This window comes from Desmodus rotundus, chromosome 10, assembly GCF_022682495.2.
Source record: "Desmodus rotundus isolate HL8 chromosome 10, HLdesRot8A.1, whole genome shotgun sequence".
NCBI classification, from domain to species: domain Eukaryota; kingdom Metazoa; phylum Chordata; class Mammalia; order Chiroptera; family Phyllostomidae; genus Desmodus; species Desmodus rotundus.
The window spans coordinates 41,457,701-41,479,533 of NC_071396.1; the positions used below are offsets into that span (position 1 = coordinate 41,457,701).

At 40.4% G+C, this 21,833-nt stretch overlaps 1 protein-coding gene across 1 annotated transcript in view; it reads right to left on the minus strand.

The window, feature by feature from the left end:
* The window catches only part of UIMC1 (ubiquitin interaction motif containing 1), an 87,489-nt gene that overhangs the window by 19,295 nt on the left and 46,361 nt on the right, over positions 1 to 21,833 (minus strand). The window contains exon 10 of the mRNA XM_053912534.2: positions 18,819 to 18,972. Within this exon, the coding sequence (XP_053768509.1) occupies positions 18,819 to 18,972 (154 nt within the window). The remainder of the gene's footprint in view (positions 1 to 18,818; positions 18,973 to 21,833) is intronic.

Here is a 21,833-nt window from a genome sequence, read left to right on the forward strand (position 1 = left end):
TTCCTGAGCCCACACACCACCCAACCAGCGCACCAACTGCAACCTCTTTCAATGGCTGCTCCTCACCATTGGCTGGCCTCAGCCCATGCTGCAGACTTTCCTAAAAATCTTTTCAAAGGTCTACAAACCCAAAAGAAGCACTGACCTCAGTGTGCCCTATACCTCTTACTCAGTGACCCCAAGACAGACACTAGTGGCAGCTGGCCTAGCGTCACAGCATGGCCTCTCCCATGTGCCTCCAGGCCCAGAACAGGGAGCACCAACCACAGATCACTTTGTAGCTCCTACCAGATGGTCCTAGGACAAACACAGGCAACAGCTGAATTATGCCAGCACCAGAGCAGACCCCAGAACCAGCACACCTGGTGACCGGCTTCAGACTACACCAGAGCATCACCTAATTAGCTACATAAATGACACACCCAAAGGATGGACTCTGCAGCCGCCAGAGCCATGATAAAGTGAATCCCACTCCATGGGGCAGCCCTTGCACAGCAGCTCGTCCACTGCGGTCGTGGCCAGTCATCACAGCCAGTCATCCTGAGGGCCAATCACACCCACTGACATGCCAACAGCAACCAAGGCTCAACTACAACTGGAGGGGACACACAACCCACACAAGGGACAACCCTGGGGCATCTGGCTCAGGTGACCAGAAGTTCTCCACCACTGGGCCCCACAGGGCACCTACTATATAAGGCCACTCTACCAAGACCAGGAGACATAACAGATCTACCTAATACGCAGAAACAAACACAGGGAGGCAACAAAAATGAAGAAACAAACAAACACCCCAAATGAAAGAATAGGACAAAATCCAGAAAAAGAACTAAATAAAATAGAGGTAAGCAACCTACCAGATACAGAGTTCAAAACAATGGTTATAAGGATGCACAATGAACTTAGCAGAAGAATAGATGAAGTCAGTGAGAACTTACACAAAGAGACACAAGAAAGAACCAATCAGAAATGAAGGATACACAACTGAAATGAAGAAATCATTAGATGGAATCCATTAGATGGAATCACAGCAGATTAGATAAAGCAGAGCATTGAATCAGTGATTTGGAAGGCAGAAGAAAACACCCCATTAGAGCAGAAAAAAGAAAAAGAATTTTTAAAAATGAGAACAGTTTAAGGGACCTCTAGGGCAACATCGAGCATAATGACATTTGCATCATAGAAGTGCCAGAAGAACAGAAAGAGCAAAAGATTGAAAATCTATTTGAAAAAAATGCCTGAAAAACGTCCCTAACCTGGTGAAGAAAAAGATATACAATTCCAGCCCACATGACACATCGTAATTAAAATGCCAAAGGTTAAAGACAAAGAGAGAATCTTAAAAGCAGCAAGAGAAAAGCAGTAAGTTACAGGGAGCTCCATAAGACTGTCAGCTGATTTCTCAACAGAAACTTTGCAGGCTGGAGGGGCTGGCACAAAATACTCAAAAGCAATGAAAAACAAGAACCTACAACTGAGATTCCTTGCAAGGCTATCATTTAGAATTGAAGGAGACATAATGCTCCCCAAATAAGAAAACACTACTAAAGAAGTTCATCATCACCAAACCAGTATTTTAAGAAATATTAAAGGGACTTCTTTAGGAAGGAAAATAAAGAAATCAAAAATATGAATAATGAAATGGCAGTAGCTACACACCTATCGATAATCACTTTAAATGTAAACAGATTAAATGCTCCAATCAAAGGACATAAGGTGGCTGAATGGATAAGAAAACAAGACCCATACACAGGCTGCCTAAAAGAGAGCCACTTCATATTGAAAGACACACACAGACTGAAAGGAAAAGGGATTAAAAAGATACTTCATGCAAATGAAACCAAAAAAAAACCCCGCCAAAAAACCAACCGCAAAACCTGAGCTAGCAAAACCTGTATCAGACAAACAGTCTCTAAAACAAAAGCAGTAACAAGAACCAAAGGACAGTTCACACACAATAGCCAAGACATGGAAACAACCTAAGTGTCAATCGACAGACAACTGAAAAGATACACACACACACACACTCACACGCACACACACACACATGTGTACATATATGAATATTACTCAGCCATAAAAAAGAACGAAATCTTACTTGGTGCAACAACACAGATGGGACTGCAGGGTATTACGCTAAGCAAAGTAAGTCAGGAAGAAAGACAAATACCACATGACTTTACTTGTGTATGGAATCTAAGAACAAAATAAACAAAACAGCAACAGATTCATAGATACAGAGAACAAACTGATGGTTGACAGATGGGAAGGGCGTTAGGGAGCCAGATGGAAAAGATGAATGGATTAAGAAGTACAAATTGGCACTTACGAAAGTCATGGGGATGTGAAGTACAGCATGGGGAATACAGCCAGTAATACTGTAATAACTATCGATGGTGCCAGATGGGTGACTAGACTCACCAGGGGATCGCTTTGTGTATTACAGAAACGTTTTGTGTATTATATAAACGTTTAACCACTATGCTGTACCACTGAAACTAATATAATATTGAATGTCAACTGTAATTGAATTTTTTAAATTTTAAACTATGTAAGTAGTTTTTTTAATTAAAAAAAGAACAACAACAAAGGTACCTGACTTCAAGACTTACTATGAAGCTACTAGTCAAGATGTTTGTGGGACTGGCATAAGGGAAAGTAAACAGATCAATGAACTATAACAAAGAACGTGGACCTAAGTCCTCACTTACATAGTTATCTGAATTTCTGTAAAAGCACCAAAGTAATCCAATGAAAGCAAAGTCTATGTCAACAAATGGTTGAAAAACAGCTAGATATCCATGTGGAAGAAGTAAACCTAAATCCTCACACCTCACACCCTATACAAAACCTCAAGATGCATCATAAATTTAAACAGAAAACAATAACCATAAAGGAAAACAATTGATAAATTAGACTTCATTTTAAAACTTCTGGTCATCAAGACACTATTAAGAACATGAAAAGGCAAGTCCCAGGCTAGAAAAAAAATAACCGTACAACATATTTAACAAATGACTAGTATTCAGGACATACGAAGAACTCCTAATCTCAATAAAAAGTCAAACAATCCAATTTACTAACTTAGTGATTGTGACCAACTACTTCTCCCTAAGGAGGACAAGATCTAATTTGTAAGGTTACTGCAAAGATCAGGTGAGATAAGGGTACAGTCCACCTTTACCACCCACCTCATCATAGTTCTACTTTCATGTATTAATATATACATATGTGTAGATATGTATGTGTGTGTGTGTGTGTATAGTTTCAAATGAGATTTTATTTGAAAACAGGATTCTCTTGTTTAGGAAAAAGAAAAGTTGAAATTCACGGGTCTACAACTCACTCTTGGTCTTTGTAACAACAGTGACTACAATTTCTACTGGTTTGTGCCAGGCACTATGCACCATCTCCTTATATCAGGCTGGCCAAAAGGTTTGGTTTTTTCCGTACGATGGCTCTAATAGCACCTAGATGTCTTTAACTTCATTCGAAACAATTCTGTTAGACTGAATTGTGACAGCTGTCCTATCACTGTGCATTTAAAAAAACTTATCAAAATTGGTAATTTCTGTGTAGCCATTTTAATATTGAATATGGAAAAAATATGCAACATTTTCAGCATATTATGGTTATGATTTCAAGAAAGGTAAAAATGCAACTGAAATGCAAAAAAAGATTTTTGCAGTGTATCGCCAAGGTTCTGTGACTGATCAAATGTGTCAAAAGTGGTTTGTGAAGTTTCGTGCTGGAGATTTCTTGCTGGACAATGGTCCATGGTTGCATAGACCAGCTGAAGTTAATAGAGATCAAAGTTATACCATGCAGGAGATAGCTGACATACTTAATATTCAAATCAATAAAGTTATTGGTGAAAATGAAAAATGTGTCTTATTTTACAGAAAAAACTAAACAGACATACATATACATACATACACACACATATATAAATATGCATATATGTACATATAAAACACATAAAAGCAGAACTGTGGGGGAGGTGGGTGGTAAAGGTAATACCAGTACTAGTCCTGGCCACCCTGCCCTCTTCACACCTCCTTAGAACAGCGGTGGTCTACCAAACACATTCTGGAGAACCCATTCTGTAGAACAGGGATAGAAAAATCATGGGCTAGCCACCTGTTTTTAAAAATAAACTTTTACTGGAAAACAGCCACCTCATGCATTTACATATTGTCTACGGCTGCTTTCCTGCTACAACAACACAGTTGAGTGTCTGAGACAGAGACCATATGGCCCGCAAACCTAAAATATTTACTATCTGTCCATTTAGGAAAAATTCGTCAACTTTTGTTTTAAAAGGTCCATTTCCTGGGAGCTGAGCTGTGTAGCACCATGTCAAGATGCTGTGGAGGAAACAGAAACGGCTATGACACTGTTAATAACAATACTAAGCTCATGAGTGTAAATCATTAATGTTTCACTCCTAAAAAGGAACTTTTTGGGGTTTGACTCTCCTATAAATTAAGAGAGAATGAGATATTAGCATCAAAAACTCTGTAATGTGTGAACTTTGTTTGGATCCTGATTTCAACAAACTGTAAAAAACAATTATGAGAGTCAAGGAGATGTTCGACAGACCAGGTATCAGATGATATTAATCAGGTGTAACAATATTATGGTTAGGGTTTTAAAAAGAGAGATCTTACATTTCATTATATAATAAAATGATATCTGGGATCTGATTTGAAATAACCTGGGTGGGGGGGCTGTGGATGAAATAAATACAGATGAAACAACAGTGACCACTCGTAATTGGGTGACACAAAGGGGTTTCAAGCCACTACTATTCTCTCAGTTTATATGTTTCAAATTTTCTGTAATTAAAAAGAAAATGAACACACACAAAGTCCTTCTGCAGGAGAATATGCAAGGTAAAACTGGCCATTGTCTTTTGAAGAAATCGGTATTACAGTCAGGTGGCACAAATATAAGGACCTAGAAAAACACCAAGATGCCTCTTTCTAAAGAATCATTAATGGCAGTCAAATCCAGTGGTTTGCATACTGTCATCAGCCTAAATTAAGACAATACTAAATGAGTTTCATATGTAGGAAAAACTCTGAATTTTAGTGGCTGCTTTATCAAAGTTCCCATGAAAGTGAAATGAATGACAGTGGAACATAATACAAACGTGAACTTTTAAAAGTTGTCTTATAATATATACAAAAGAATATATACGTAAATCCAAGTTAAGAACTAGAGCCCTGGATGGTGTGGCTCAGTGGATTGAGCGCCAGCCTGCGAACCAAAGGGTTGCTGGTTCGATTCCCAGTCAGGGCACATGCCTGAGTTGCGAGCCAGGTCCCCAGCTGGGGGCACATTAGGAGCAACTACACATTAATGTTTCTCCCCCTCCCTTTCTCTAAAAATAAATAAATGAAATATTTTTTTTAAAAAAGAACTAGACTATTCCCAAAACTGATTAGCTGTGTGCTCCTTTCTGATCCCATCCTTTCTCTTTACACATCCCCACCAAAAAGTAGCCTTTATTCTCAAAACTATTATTACTTGTTCTTATAGCACACAGTCTTACCATGATTTCTTTAAACAATATATTGACTACCACATTGGACTTAGTATTCTCAAACTTTTTTTAAAATCTGAACTTTCATGGATGACTCTTTGGAGCATAAGCTTTTGAATTAAAGCTGGTTGTGTATCCCAGCTCTTGCTGCTTTCTCAGTATGTAATCTTGGGGAAATTATTTTTCCTGTCAAGCCTCAGTTTCCTCTTCTATAGAAGTGGAATAATATCTGCTTCCAAAGTTTGTTGTGAGAATTAGAACAGAATATACAAAAAGCATAGCTCCCGGGGGGAGGGGCACATAAGACAACTAGAGGTAATGGGAAAAAAATGCAATGAAAATTAAATTAAAAAAAAAAGCATAGTTCCTAACACACAGCAGGTGCTCATAAATGGTAGCTATTGTTAGTTAAAGTCAAATATGATTTATAAAGATGTGACATTAAATCCTACTTTTTAATGGGAAAAATAATATCTTACTATTGAGAATTTCTTTTAGCCCTGACCTGACTAGCGTGGTTCAGTTGGTTGGGCCTCACTCCACAAAGCAAAAGGTGGACAGATTCCCAGTCAGGGCATGGGCCTGGGTTGAGGGTTCAGTCCCCAGCTGGAGTGTATACGAGAAGCAACCAATTGATGTTTCTCTCTTTAATCAATGTTTCTCTCCCTCTCTTTCTTCCTCCCTTCCCCATCTCTAAAAATAAAATTAAAAATTAAATGAAAAAAGAACAGGTATCTTTAAGAGGGAAAAGAAATAAACCTATGAAAAAGTTTCTTTTATTTAGGCCCTTAGAAAATTCCATAGTAGCCAGTGATTCTGTGAATGGTCAATCTCCACAGCCAACACAGAAGTATTGATATAGCTCGTCTAGTCCTTTGACATTGCACACATGCTTGTATAGAGGTGACTTATGTTACATTGACTCAGTTCAGCAGGAAATAGTCTGTATCCATCAAACAGTTTCTTCCAGGTAATTGAAAAGCTGACAAGGTCAATTCTGATGAGATGAGATTTCATGTTTACATGCAGGGGTGAAGGATTCTAATACTCCACCTTCCTGAAACTGACTTAAGACTGCTCTGGTCCCAAACGTTGCCCTAACGGTGTAAGCCCCTGTCTCTGCACACGGGAAGGCAGACAGAACAGAACAATGAAGAATGCTAGCTCTGGAGTCAGGCAGGCCTGGGCATGGGCTCCAGCTCTGCTGCTGATTAACTGCCTGATGCTGGACAAGCACAAGCCTCTCTGATACACTTCCTCACAGGTAAACTGGAGATAACAGCACTCACCATCTAAGGTGACTATAGTCCTGATTGTGGCTCTAAAACAGTTCTAATGGGGACGACTGAGATAACATTAATTCCTTGACCTTTCTTCTTTCTTAAAATGCCCTAGATCAGCGACTTTTAACCTCATGGCACAAATAAACGAATTACTAAAATTTTGTGACACAAAATATATTTTTTTCCTGATTTGACCAAAAAAATAGGCATAATTTTGATTCATTCACACCAGACGGCTACTGTTATATTGGCTGTTGTCACTGTTTAATTTGACAATCTAAGGGGAAAGAGGTCAGGGCCCCAGACTAAATAGTCAGGTACTGCATGTTTTAAAAATTCTTGCAGCACACCGGTTGCAAATCACTGCTCCAGGTTCCTAAATTTAAAAGCATGACTAGATCATGAAGTGAGAGAACTTCTTTAAAGTGGTTTTTAGCTGCTAATATTCCTTCAACACATAATGCTTTGGGTATTAACTCAGGTGTTAATAGGAGCTATTTTATTTTTCAAGAAAGGAATAAGAACATCTGGCAGAAAAAAAAAAAACCCGCTAAAAGAAATCCTGAGGCCTGGCTCTTCAGCAGCGAGGCACGGTGAGTAGAAGCAAACACAGTCGATGTTAAGAGGAACGAGATGGGAACAGCGAAGGCAATGAGGACTCAAGCAGACATGGATGGCATTCAGACTGCCATTTTACGTGCCACGCCACCTAGCAACTCTATTAATGCACCAGGCAGGAGATGCTCTGAGGAAATGCTCACAGAAAGGCTGAACAAAAGTTTTCAGAAGACAACTAAGATGACCATCGTCTACCTCTTAGCTTCCTCCTCCCACCATCAATGGCAATGAATTCTTTATCCTTTCCCCTTGCTGCCCACTCCCCCCTTAATTCTGCATGGGTTCCAATACTCTTTTCCCGTATCGGTGCCACTTCTATCACACCGATTAGATCTTTCTGCAGGATCAGCACTGCTTCTCCTTGAAGAAATAAAAGCTTTGACAGCATTCACACAAGAAGGGGGTCGCCATCCCAGGCAGTATAAATCTAGAAACTTGGTAAAAATTGACGGGTGGGTGGAAAAAATTTAGAAAGTAACTTTGAAGCAAAAGGCAGATGTTTTATAAGGAACTCATATAAACTGGCAAGAAAAATACTAAGAAACCAATACTCAGGCAAAGTTCAGAGAATAATTCTTCAGAGAAGAAATATAAATTGGCTTTTATAAAAAGAAAATAATTTCTACTTCACTAATAATCAAAGAAATATAAAGTATAATGAAATGTCACTGATTACCATAAATATGCCATGCTTTTAAACAAAGAGTATTTCTCAGTATTTGAAATGGTGTGATGAGAGGAATGCTCATCTATTAGTGAGAATTTAAATGAGTATAACCTTCCAAAGAGCAATCTGAAAACTTTATACATATAATCCAGTGATTCCACTTTTAATAATCCCATTTAAAGAGATAACTCTTATCAGAAATTCAAACAATTTATACATTTCAAGGCTAATTGCTATTTTAGATGCATATCTGTCATAGAAAAAAATGGTAAAAACTCACGCTTGCTATTAGGGAAACAACGAAGTAAGAATCTGTCCTTTTTCTCACCAATCAGGAGGAGTCCCTTCCTCCTCTGTGAGTGGTTAGTGCTTCTATTTAGCACTTCGACGGACCTGTAGCATACTTAGTTGTGTCCAAGTCTGTTGGTCTCACTGAACTGTGAATTCCCTGAATACAAATTTCAGCTCTGTATCATATCTCTTACCACCTCTTGAGTAGCCCTAGCACCTAGCACAATACTTACTTCACTAATAGCAGGACACAAAAATTTATGTTAAGTTGCATCACTGTACAGAACCAATTAATCGATGACTTCAGAGATACTTTAATTTTATACCCCCAAAGCCATCTGAACACACAGAAAAGACAGGAGCAAACACAGTATTTATAACTGAGCTATTTCTACCACAACTTGGAATAAACTCAGTCCACGAGATCACAGGAATGAGGATCAGACTGCATTCTACTGCAGGAGCAGTGGCAGTGGTAGTAGCGGCCTTCAGAATCTTCATTCACTCCCCGCTACCCTTCCTCCTTCTGCCGGCCTGGCACACAGACAGGAGGTCCAGAGATACAGCAGTCACCTGGAGACCAGGAGTCGCGAAGCCACGAGTGAAGGACTGTAGAGCCAGAAGAGGAAAGCCGAAGTTCCCATTACATCACTGCCCCACTGCCTCACTCCAGACATCATGTTATGTGAGAAAAAGAAACATTACATGTTAAACCCACTGTCAATAGTGTTTTCTGTTATTGTGATTGATAGAATTTTCTGACAGACCGTGAAGGATTTTCCATTACTTGTTCTTATAAACGATACATACCCATCCACCTGATTACAGGGGCTAGACCAAGACTGGACACTTAAATCAAGTCAAGTCAATCAGTGTTTTGTTCCAGACTGACTTATGTGGTCTCCTTAATACTAAAGGCTAAAAGTCCATGGCTGCTGGTAGTTATTATGCCTGCCCCTTGAAAAAGTCTGTTAAATAGGGACAAGTGGAGTCAAAAGATGGAGAGAGAGACATCAGCTCTACCTGAAGCCTATACCAGACTTCTTAATTATTATGCAAACTTTCTCTTTTTTTGCTTAAGGTTAACTGAATTATATTTCCAACCAAGAGTCCTACACATTACAGTGGGGCAGGCATACAAATGGAAAACACTTTGTCCTATATTAACCCACTTAACTCAAGTTACATCTGTTGTTCTCTAATTGTCTACTATTTCCTTTCAAACTGCCCACGCTACAACCACATTGAATTGCTTGTTCTTTCCTATACGCTCTCCACATTTTTCTATTTATTTGATTTTTGCTTACTGTTCTTTTACATTAATGCCCTTCCCTCTCAATCTCTAATCCCATTTCCTCTGAAACCCCTCAGGATTTTATCTGTGTGTCCCTCAGTCGACTTGACCTTGTGGTAGTACAGTTATTCATGAGCATGTCTCATCTATCCAAATGCACTGTAGTCTCAGTGTGTTTGGATTTGGGTATCTCCCCATAAGTCAATGTCTCCCAAATCCATGCTTTTTCTATTAAACCTAGGCCATTTCCCACGAGCACATAGTTAACACCTCAGGTTGGGTGTCAATAGCAATATACTTAATCAAATTGTCCTGGGTATCACAAAAGCCACATTGACACAAGTGAGAGGAGTGAATGGGGTCCAAATTACATTCAGGCAGGTAAACAGAGTATATTAAAGGAAAAACAATCAATTTTGTGCAATTTAAGAAATGTCATACGATTTTTGCTGAGTCAACCAAGTCACGCCTACTCTAGGCCTCGGCCCTTTTCTGTTAGCTCAAGCCACCCACTTTCACACACTATTTTCCCAGGAGATATCCATGAAGAGAAAATTCTCTTCGGCAGTATCCTGACTCTAAGCCGCAGCCCTGTATGCAGGCCCGCAGGGTGTGCAGTTCACGTCTCCAGCTTCCCTGACTCTCCTACGATCTTTCTCACTAGCTGATTCTTACCACTTTGGCCACCAGACTGCCTTTCCCTGTCTGTCATATGCCCCTAAACTCTGCCTGGCCGACTGCTTATCTTTTATGTATTAGCACAAAGAGACACAGACTTCACCGAGACCGCACGGGCAAGAACATTCAACAACAGCGGCAGCTACCATTTACTGTGTGCCTATCACAAGCTAGACACAGTGCCAGGCACTTTATAAAGTGTCTCTGATTCTCATGACAATCCTGATGACGTCAGACTACTTTTACAAATGAGGCACCCGATCCTCCAAGAGGTAAGGCAGTTTCTCAAACATTACCCAGCTGACAGTGTTCCAGCTCCTTCCACAGCCCACATTTCTCCCACTCTATCATATCACCAAAACACTGCCTGTTCTCCCAGCTCCCACCACCCTTGTCCCCCATCCCAACAACCTATTCACAGCAGCCAGAGTGATTCTTCGCTCAAATACTAATTCATTCTTTGCTCAAATCCCTCCAATAGTTCCTCCTTTGCTCAGAGTAAAAACTGAAGTCCTTACAATGGCCTAAGAGCCCTATTCACTTGTCCCCTCCTCAATGACCTGTCTGGTCTCATTGTTCATCTCTCCTTTAGTTACTCCACTCCAACCACACTGGCTTCTTTGTCACTCCTCATACACACCACGCCTGTGGGTCTTGGCACTTACTGTTCCATCTGCCTGTAATATCCTCTCCTCTCCACCTTGGAAAACTCTTAGCTTATTCCCTCACTTCCTTTAGGTCTCTTGCTCAAATGTCACCTTCTCAAGGGACCTTCCCTAACCACCTATTTTTAAATTGTTACCTCCTGACCTCAGACTTTTTTTCTCCAAAGTACTTGACATATTGTTTATTGTCAGTATCCCACTGCTAAAATACAAGCTCCTTGAGAACACGGATTTTGTATATTGTGTTTATTACTGTATCTGCTATTTAGTAGGTACTTAATATTTATTGAATGAGTAAATGGAGAGCCTTATTCTTAGGTGTTTAAATAAAAATAGTCTTGAAGACATTTTCCAGAAAGCAAAGGCAACCTGCCTTTGTCCTAGTCTAGATTAATTTAGCAAATCCTCTCCCCTCAAACAATGCCTTTAAAGGACACTCTCTCTCATTTTTCCATAGTGTGAACAGGTAGCCACGTCACTGAGCAATAGTGAGCAGACCGAGCTAAGTTAACCAGAGTGTAGTATTATTATCACATAAAACTTGCAGCAAAGTTAATCAGACACATATTTAATGATACACATAATTGTTATTGTGCTGCATGGTAACTAGGCATAAATGGTAGACACTTCATGTAAATGACTCTAATTACTATTTTTTTTTACACAGCCAAACCAAGCATGTCTAGGATCAGATTCAGAGGAAAACAGGAAGGAGGGGAAAGCTGGATACTTAACTCTGGGATGTCTCTCTCTCGTTCCGCACCTGTAGGCATTGGGCTAATGGTTTCCTAGTCCAGGTTATGTACCTTCGAGAGCAACTCTTTCTACTCCACAGTAGGAGAGGCTTCCTTTTACGGAAGATAACAAAATGAGGCTGAGGGCCTGGCCTCTGTCTCCAGATATCAAGCTGACAGGAACGAGAGCCATCACTACTGTCTCTGGCAAGGATGACAGGGGCAAGCAAGCTGGCAGTGAAACCAAACACACAGGAAACTTACTGAGGACCTACGCCAGGCACACTAGTAGGTACTTTGCATAATTTCCCTAACTCCATCCCACCTGCAGCCCCCAATTCTGTCTTCAGGAAAGCAGGAGTAAGCAGAGAGGGGACAGTTCCAGGGAGGACTCCCCCAGCCAAATTCTCTCACAGGGCCAAAATGGCACCAGAAAGGTGAGCAAGCTAACATTACCAGGAAGATTCAGAGGAAAGCTGTGGTTTAGTGCCGTTTCCCTTGCTTCCTGTCTTATCTATCTATCTCCTAACAGGATACAGGGCCCTCTACTTTCCTGTGGGTTTACGCAAACCGAGGCAGCCATCACAGATCAGGCTAAGCCCACCCTCTCTGAGACGTCATCCCTCTTTACTGCAGCTCCTTTTTCCTATTGCACTTACCGTCAGGGACACTCATTTGGGTGCACAACACTCACTTTGTGTCGCCCTGGAATCAATTTCTTAGGTTAACGCTCATCTCCCCAGTGAGAAGCTCCTTAACTGCATAAATTTTGTCTTCAGCTTCTTTAGTAACCCACATAAAGTCCAGTACAGTTAAAAAAAAAAAAGTGTTCCATAAGTATCCAGATGAATTAGGAAGGCAGGAGGTGATAGAAAGGAATCAAATTTTTGATTTTAGGTAGACAAGTTGGAGTTGAAAGAAGTTTGTCTTTATCATACTTCTGAACTAATTTTTTAAAAAAGATTTTATTTACGTATTTTCAGAGAGAGGGGGAGGCAGAAAAAGAGGGAGAGAGACATCAATGTGCAAGAGAAACATCAGTTGGTTGTCTCTCACACACCCCCAACCAGGGGCCTGGCCCGCAACCCAGGCATGTGTCCTGACCAGGAATCGAACTGGCGACCTTTTGGTTCATAGGCTAGTGCTCAATCCACTGAGCCACACCAGCCAGGGCTGAACTAATTTTTAAAACAAATTTCCTTATGAAAAAGAAAGTGTGACTGTCATTCAGGATAGAGCACACATCTCTAGATGTAGTCTGAGACACTTGGATCAGAGCTACAAGACACACAGTGCCAAAACTTTAAGAGCTTCCAGTTACACCAGAAAACACACATCTACAATGTCCAAAAGAGCCCTGAAGACCACAGCGCAAACCCCCTCTGGCAGTATCAGACAGGTCACTGACCCTTGGCCCAATGGAATAAAGAGAACCTGAAAGGGTTTCCCTGAATGGATGGTGATGCAAAACTCACTCTCCTTAGCCCAAACCTGATGGTGTCAGCTTCTCAAGCTGAATGAGAACAACCCGTTTTTGTGGTAGAAGTCTGCATTTGGTTTGAGAAAACTCAGAAACAAGCCTCAATCAATTTCAACAGCAAGTATTTGGGGTCGTGAATTACTGCACCACACCACAGTAAGGAAGAACAGGATTTTTAAAAAGCAAGTATCGACTTCCAGTCAAGAGGCAGCATAGGTAGACATGGCTCGCCTCTTTGCACAACCACATCAGAATTATAATTGAAATACGGAACCACCATGACTCAGAACCATCACAAATCGAGTTGAATGGAAGTGTGATTAACTACAGAATTAAAGAAACCATATCCATCCAGACAGGTAGGAGGGGCGCAGACGCAGAGTGGGCTGGTCCCTCACCCAAGTGTGGTGGATAAAAATTCAGGAGGGATATGGGGGAGGGAGGGATATGTGGGAGGAAGGGAGGAGTCCCAGCCCCACACCAGGCCCCCCAGCCCAGGATTTCAGAAAGGTAAGTCCACACAACTTCTGGCTGCTAAAACCAGTGGGGATTCAGTCGGTGGAAGAAACTGCTGGAGACCCAAGCAGTTCCTCTTAAAGAACCCACACACAGACTCCCCTACTCAAGACTCACTCCCTCGTAGCTCCAGCACCATGTAGCAACTTGAAAAGCACCAGTGGCATAAAGGGAGGAACTGAAGTGTCTGGCATCAAGGTGAGTAGAGGCCACTGTCCCTTTTCTAAATCTTCTCCACACAAAACCAACAAGCTGGTGCCATATATGAGATGCCATCAACTTGGCTAACACTGTTTGACTCGCCTTGAAGATCCCCAGAGACTCTGCCCTACCCAACTTTCGGGACCACACAAGCTGTTTTTCCCTAGCATGCTGGTCTGGTCTCTTGCTTCACACCTTCCTAAATCCTCTCAAACAAGCAACAGCTGGCCTCAGTAACCCCCCAGGCCCAGCACTAGCAGTAGCCAGCCTAGATTCACAGCTTGGTTTCACCTGGGAATCTCTAAGCCCAGTGCAAGCAGCAGCCATCTCAGATTGCTTTATAGCTCAGGTAGGTGTGCTCAACAAAACAAAGGTGGGGGCTGACCTTGGCCTGCACCACCTGGGAAACCCCAGGGCCAGCATACCCAGTAGACAGAGCACCATACAGACCACACTGGAGCACCGCCACCCTGCCCCTGCACAGCTGATCCTCCCGGGAAGGCAGAGGTTGGTGATAGTGGTCACAGCCAGTCCTTGCAGCTGACTGGCCTGGGTAAATCCCTCCCATTGATCTGCCAACAGCAACCAAGGCTCAACTACAAGAGGAGGGTATACTCAGCCCACATGAAGGGCAAACCTCGAGTACCCAGCGTGGGTAATAGGGGAGGCTGTGCCACTGGACTCTACAGGACACCTATTACACTAGACCACAATACCGAGACATGGAGTCAAAGCAGCTCTGCCTAATACATAGAAACAAACACAGGGAGGCTGCCAAAATGAGGAGACAAAGAAACATGGCCCAAATGAAAGAACAGATCAAAACTCTAGAATAAGAGCTAAACAAAATGGAGATAAGCAATCTATCAGATGCAGAGTTCAAAACACTGGTTGTAAGGATGCTCAAGGACTTAGTGAGGACTTCAACAGCATAAAAAAGATCCAGTCAGAAATGAAGGATTCATTAATTGAAATAAAGAAAAATTTACAGGGAAACAACAGTAGAGTGGATGAAGCCAAGAAATCAAATGAATGATATGGAATATAATGAAGCAAAAACCGCCAATGAGAACAAGAAGAAGAAAAAAGAACCCTAAAAAATGAGGATAGTGTAAGCAGCCTCTGGGACAACTTCAAGCATTCTAACATCTTTCTGGCATCATAGGGGTGCCAGAAAGAGAAGAGAAAGAGCAAGAAACTGGAAATCTATCTGAAAAAATAATGAAAGAAAACTTCCCTCATTTGGTGAAGGAAACAGACGTGCAAGTCCAGAAAGCACAGAGAGTCCCAAACAAGATGGATGCAAAGAGGCCCACTCCAAGACACACCATAATTAATATGCCAAAGGTTAAAGATAAAGAGAGAATCTTAGAAACAGCAAGAGAAAAGTAGTTAATTACATACAGGAGATTTCCCATAAGACTGTCAGCTCATTTCTCTAAAGAAACTTTGCAGGCTAGAAGGGATTGGCAAGAAATACCGTATTTTGCCATGGGTATAATGCATTCCCATGTATAATGCGCCCCATGTTCTTGGCACAAACTTTCAGGAAAAAAAACCTTTCATTTTAATTTTTTAACTCAATTTTTAAATTTACATTTAGAAACAATACCAATTTTCATATTCCAGGGTGATATTTTGCATACAGATACTGTTATTACTTTCTAGAGTTATAGTTTTAATGCATAAGCATAAAAGAATTAAGAACATTTATATAGATATAGAATTAGTACTACCAATGTATAATACGCACCCTTATTTTTCCCTAAAAAATTTCTGCCAAAAAATGCGCATTATACATGGCAAAATATGGTATTTGAAGTAATGAAAAGCAAGGACCTACAGCCAAGATTGCTCCACCCAGCCAAGCTATCATTTACAATCAAACAGCAGATAAAGAGTTTCCCAGACAAGAAAAAACTAAAGGAATTCATCTCACTAAACCATTATTATATGAAATGTTAAAGGGACTTATTCAAGAAAAAAAAGATCAAAACTATGAACAATAAATAAAATGGGAAAAAAGACATATCTATCAACAAGCATATCTAAAAAGCAAAACTTAGCCAGAATCATGGATACAAGGAGCGTTTTGATGATTTCCAGATGGGAGGGAGGTGTGGGGGAAATGGGTGAAGAGGTGAGGAGATTAAGAGGTACAAATAGGCAGTTACAGAATAGCCATGGGATGTAAAGTACAATATAGGAAATGGAGTAGCCAGAGAACTTATACACGTGACCCATGGACATGAACAATGGTGGGGGGATTGCCTGAGGGTGTGGGGTGTGCTGGGTGAAGGGGTATAAAGGGGGGAAAATTAGGACAACTATAATAGCATAATCAATAAAATATAATTTTTAATAAATAAATTTTTAAAAAGCAAATATATAGCTTAAAGATGTCTGACCACAGTGAATACTACAGCTTCCTGTTTGAGCATAAACTGTCCAAGTTCAGTCTGGAAGGTGTAAGTAGGAGCTGCTCTATCCTACTCCTTATCTAACAACTCCGACCAGAAGAAGGTCATCTATTCCTGGAGCTCAAGGGGCGTTCAACTTCTCACACTCATTTATTTCTGGACCTCAATGCTGAGTAGGCTGTTGACTCACACAAGTAATACCACTTGGGTACGCATGTTCAGAGAGATACACAGACAGTCTCTTCCTTCTCTGGTCACCAAATGCCCAACCCCAGAATCCTTTCAGTCACTGGAACTCTCTGCTAAAAATGAGACTAAAGAACTACGTCAAATTAAAACTGCATCTACAATCCTAGGCCTTCAGTGCTCTTCTAGTAAAAGACATTGATGGCCCTGGCCCGGTGGCTCAGTTAACTGGAGCATTGTCTCATACACCAAAAGGCTGCAGGTTCAATTCCCACTCAGGGCACATATCTAGGTTATGGATTCAACTTTCCCCCTTTCTCTCTCTCTAAAAATCAATAAACATATCCTCAGGTGCGAATTAAAAAAAAAGTTGATGACCAGACTTAGGTCTTCACCTTTCATTGTATTTAAAAGACTACAATGCTGTTAACAAAGACCCTTAAAAATGACGACAAAATCTTTGACCTAGTAATTCCACTAATGGGAGTAGTAACAGCAGCTAAAAGTTCTTAAATACTTACTATGTGGTAGGCATTGTGCTAAGCACTTCCCTTAAAATATCTCATTTAACCTCACAAAAACCAAATATGGTCATTACTATTACTTGATAGACGAAGAAAGGGAAGCTTGGAAACTAGCACAGGGTCACACACTCTAGTGAGTGAGAGAGGTGGGACTCAATCTCAGACTGCTGGGCTCCAGAGCCCATCTTTTTTACTACCACCCAAATTAGGAATAATAGCAACAACTTAAGGCATAAGAGGCTCAGTGCCACGTGCATGGCAATTTGAAGCATTCTAAATACACAACAGTTAAGTAAATGGAGGCAATTCAAGTTACAAAATATTACATAAGCATTAAAAATATTTTTATATCTAAGATACTTGTGAAGAAAATTTTATGCTATTAGTAGAGAAAGCAAAATACAAGACTTTACACATAGTCAGATCTCAACTATGTAAAAGTTATCTGCACATGGAAAGATCTAAATTCACTGTTATATAAGAAAAGACAAGTTGCACAATAATATATATATGGCATGGTCCCACTTATGTAAATAGCACCTGACTTACTTTAAGTATAAATAAATGTAAGCCATTATTATTATTATTACTATTATTATTATTATTACTACTACTACAGTGGATATGTACTACTTTACAATCAGGAAAAAAAATCAACAAATTTATTTAAATTATAAGTTTTGGTATTTTCCTTATTTAAGAAGTAAGAAGTGTATTGCTTCAGAAAAGTTAAATAATATATATCTTTCTTTCCCAGAAATCTTAATTCCTAAACCACCTCACAATTTCAGATTAAATACCTCTAACTTATGGGAACCGAGTAGCACTGAGAAAAACACTGCGACACCACTGATCATCTAAAGGATGGTTACATTCCGCATGGTAGACCACAGAAAACTGTACCGATAGTATTACATGTAGAATTTAAAGTCAGAGACAGAAAAGCAAGACTGTGGAGGAACCTCAAGGGACAATATCTCACATTGCGGTTTCGGTGTGCTCTTCAAGAGACAGGAAACAGCTTCAGGATGACACAGCAAAAACATGTAGGGCATGAATGGGGATTAGAAATGTTTGTCAACTGCTGTCTTCAGGTAGAATTTACTTACACACATACACACAGAAACCCACAAGGGACTTTTTTTTTTAAGATTTTTAATTTATTTTTAGAGACAGGGGAAGGGAGGGAGAAATAGAGTGAGAAACATCAATGTGCAGCTTTCTCTCACACACCCCCTACTGGGGACCTGGCCCACAATGCAGGCATGTGCCCTGACTGGGAATCGAACCAGCGACTCTTTGGTTTGCAGGTTGGCACTCAATCTACTGAGCCACACCAGCCAGGACAAGGGACTTATTTTGAATTGAAAATGGGCAACTCTAGAACTTAGTTCCTCGAGTTGCATACAAGTCTCAATATTTAAACATGTACGTTGAAATGCAAATTCCATGGCACTCATGAATTTGAGCCTAACTATGGCAGAGAACAAGCTTCAACATTAAAAGATAAAAGATTTTTCCCTTCCCCTTCTCCTCAGGTATGTACTACAAAATGACATACCTGCCAAAGTAATAAAGAACATGAAAAGTAATAAAGAATTAACTAGACAGAAAACAAACAAACAAAAAACCCCCTATAACTTTGGAGAATTGTCTCTTTTTCCTGTACTGCATTGTATAGAGTTACAAAACCATCACAGAGTTAGTTCTTACCTGTATCTTGCCCCACCAGCCCATTGCAGTACATGGCATGTCGCTCAATCTTTGTGGGTGGGAAGCCTTGGTCACACAGTGGGCAGGATACCTTGGTACTGGATGAGAAGGTAGAAACAGGTATTTCCTTCTCAGCATCTTCCCTGTTACCAACCTGCAGAACATGACAGACAGCAATTGTTAACAGCTTTACTTTATAAAATAATTTCCCCCCAAAGAACTACAAGAAACTGTATCCATACTTCATTTACTATTAAAGAGACAATTCCAGTCAGTTTGCAAATTCAGGACTGAGGATTGAGAGATACAATAACACAGTTAATACTTCCTCAGTGCCTGCCCACTATGTGCTGAGCACTCTGCATGGAATAATGTTCATTTGATCCTCACGGTAATCTAACAAAGATATTAACATACCCATTTTACACATGAGAAAAGCGATGTCCAAAACAGTAAAGCAACCTGCCCAAAGTCACAGAACAAGGAAGTGGCAGAGCTCCAAACACTGAGGACATTCCTCTCTACCCCGCTGCAAGTCACTGGTCGCCCTACTGCGCCCGCAGCGTTTCCACAGTCTATATAGCGACATGATCTTAAAGACACTTTCCCAGCCTCACAAAAGGACTGTGATACTGTACTTGACTTGAGACACATATAAGGAGTTAGAAAACAAATGAGCTCTAAGCAAAAGCAGGACAACTAAAATTTAAGAATCTACATCTCAGCTTACACCAGTGAGACACACCATCTCTTGGGTTTTATTTATGACTTTTGGATTGAAAGAAGAAATACAACTAAGACCCAAATATTCAAGAAGTCCAAAGAAAAGTCATTAAGACAATTCTGCCACAGCCATTCTTACATCTTATCTCGCTTGTTCCTCTCGTTCTACGGTCATCATTTTTCCAACAGTGGCCGGTGTCTCTCAGAGGCAGTTTTATTTTACCTTTACAGGTCAAAACTGAGAACTCTGCAGTGATTAATTCAACAGTATGCGTGAACACTGCAGCTCTACTGCCTAACACTTGCTTCAAAGGACAGCGTGTCCTAACCAATCAATGTGAATCTGTCCTGCACAGTCACTGCTTCCATTTAAGAGCAAGGCGCACCTGGGCTGTCATTATGCCTTACTGCAGGGAAAAAACGAACCATCTTCTGCTACAAGAAAACAGGACCAAAACTGCAAAGAGTAGATAATCTGAGCTCTGAGCAAACTGGGTTTTGGGATGGTTTTTTGTCTCTTAAGTTTAGGACATCCCTGAAATCTACTGCTTGTGAATGTGACCCAGCAGAGAGGGAAACAGGCCATCTAAATACCGAGTCAAACAGTTTCTACAACTGCCAGAAAATGCTGTTTTCAACACACATGGCTTGTACTTGAAAAGACATACTCTGAACGGGAAAAAAAAAGATGAGAAAGGGACTAGCAGTGGCTGAGTTCCTGTACTGTGCCAGGCCTGGCCAAGTGTGTTCTGTATCCACCCCTCACAACAACCCAACTAGTAAAGGTATCATTAGCTCCAGTGTGACAGAAAAGGAAACTGAGGCTTGGAAAGGCAAAGTAACCTAGTGATCCCAAAGTTAGTACGCAGGCAATCTAGACCTAAGGCCTGTATGGCATCAGTCCTTCAGCAGGTCCACTTCACCGTGGTGCAGCAAAAGCAAAAGGCGTCTCCTCCCACTCTGTTGTTGGTAGCTGGCTCTGCCAGCTACTGGGAGACTGTATGGTTCTACTATTCTTCTCTAGGAGGTGGGGCTACAAGTTCTAGGAGTTATTTATTCCAATCTTAGTTAATGAGCTTCTTACATATCCAGGTTCCTCTGCTCATAAATTTTACAATGAAAAGTCATCTTGTGCATCCAAGGCCATTTGAGCAGAGGGGAAACAAAATCAAATATACCCGGTAATTTGCAAGTAGTCTTGAGTTACTGAGAGTTAGTGTCTTGGCCTTCTGAAGTTCACTAAGTGCAGAAATACTGCATATCATGAATGTCACAGTGCTCACGCCCAGCTCTGTAAAATGCAGAAAATGTACCTTCAACCATTAATGTACTCAAGAGAGAGCAGTCTGTCTATTATTGTCTTACTGTAAAGACAAAGATCACTTCCAAACACACTCACAGGCAACTCAAAGTTTCTGAACATTTTTATATTGAAATAAAATGTTTTCCTAACACCATTAAATGGTCTATTTAAATATTAACCATAATGGAGAAACCTCATGAAAAACAATACAAGCAAAGCAACTTTTATTAGGACCATGCACTCAGGGATTAAGTCTCTGCAGAATGGCTTATACTTCTTTTAAAATACTATACAGCCATTTCTCAAAAAAGGCCGTTGGACACCAAATCTTGACCTCTTAAATGTCTCTTACCTTCCGGTCTCAAAAGAAACTTCACCTGAAGAAATGGACCCAGTGAAAATAATAGTGCATCCTACATATCACTACCCCCCCATCAGCTGTGTAACTAAGAAAGCTGTCTCGCTATTTTCCCTTTGACCATAGGTCCCTTAACACAATTTACTTAAAAAGCAATGGACTAAACCAAATATTTGATTCTGAATAATATCCATTAACTCTTCTGAAAACTGACCATCTGAGATTCCATCTAAAGGAAACTCTCCTAAGGGTAAGATATTCAGAAAACATTATTTCCAAAGGAACCTGACCACTGCAGGACATCGAATCAAGAGGGATTACAAGTCTGCCCACAGGTATTCCAAATACTCAAATACTGTCGAGCAATTCGCTGCCATTGGTAAAGTAATATCACTGAACAACTACAAATAAATTACAAAGCAGTAAAATAACTGGTTCCACATGCATACTTCTGCCAAATCTCTACTATAGTCTTCATCTAATTTAATCTTCATTAAAAAAACCAGTGAATATCTCCACTTTACATATGAGAAACTGAAATTTGGAAAAGCATTCCTCTTCTCTGTTCCCCTAATGCCCTGAGCATCTCTCTCTCATTATATTTCTCAGACCACATTGTAATTATAATTTT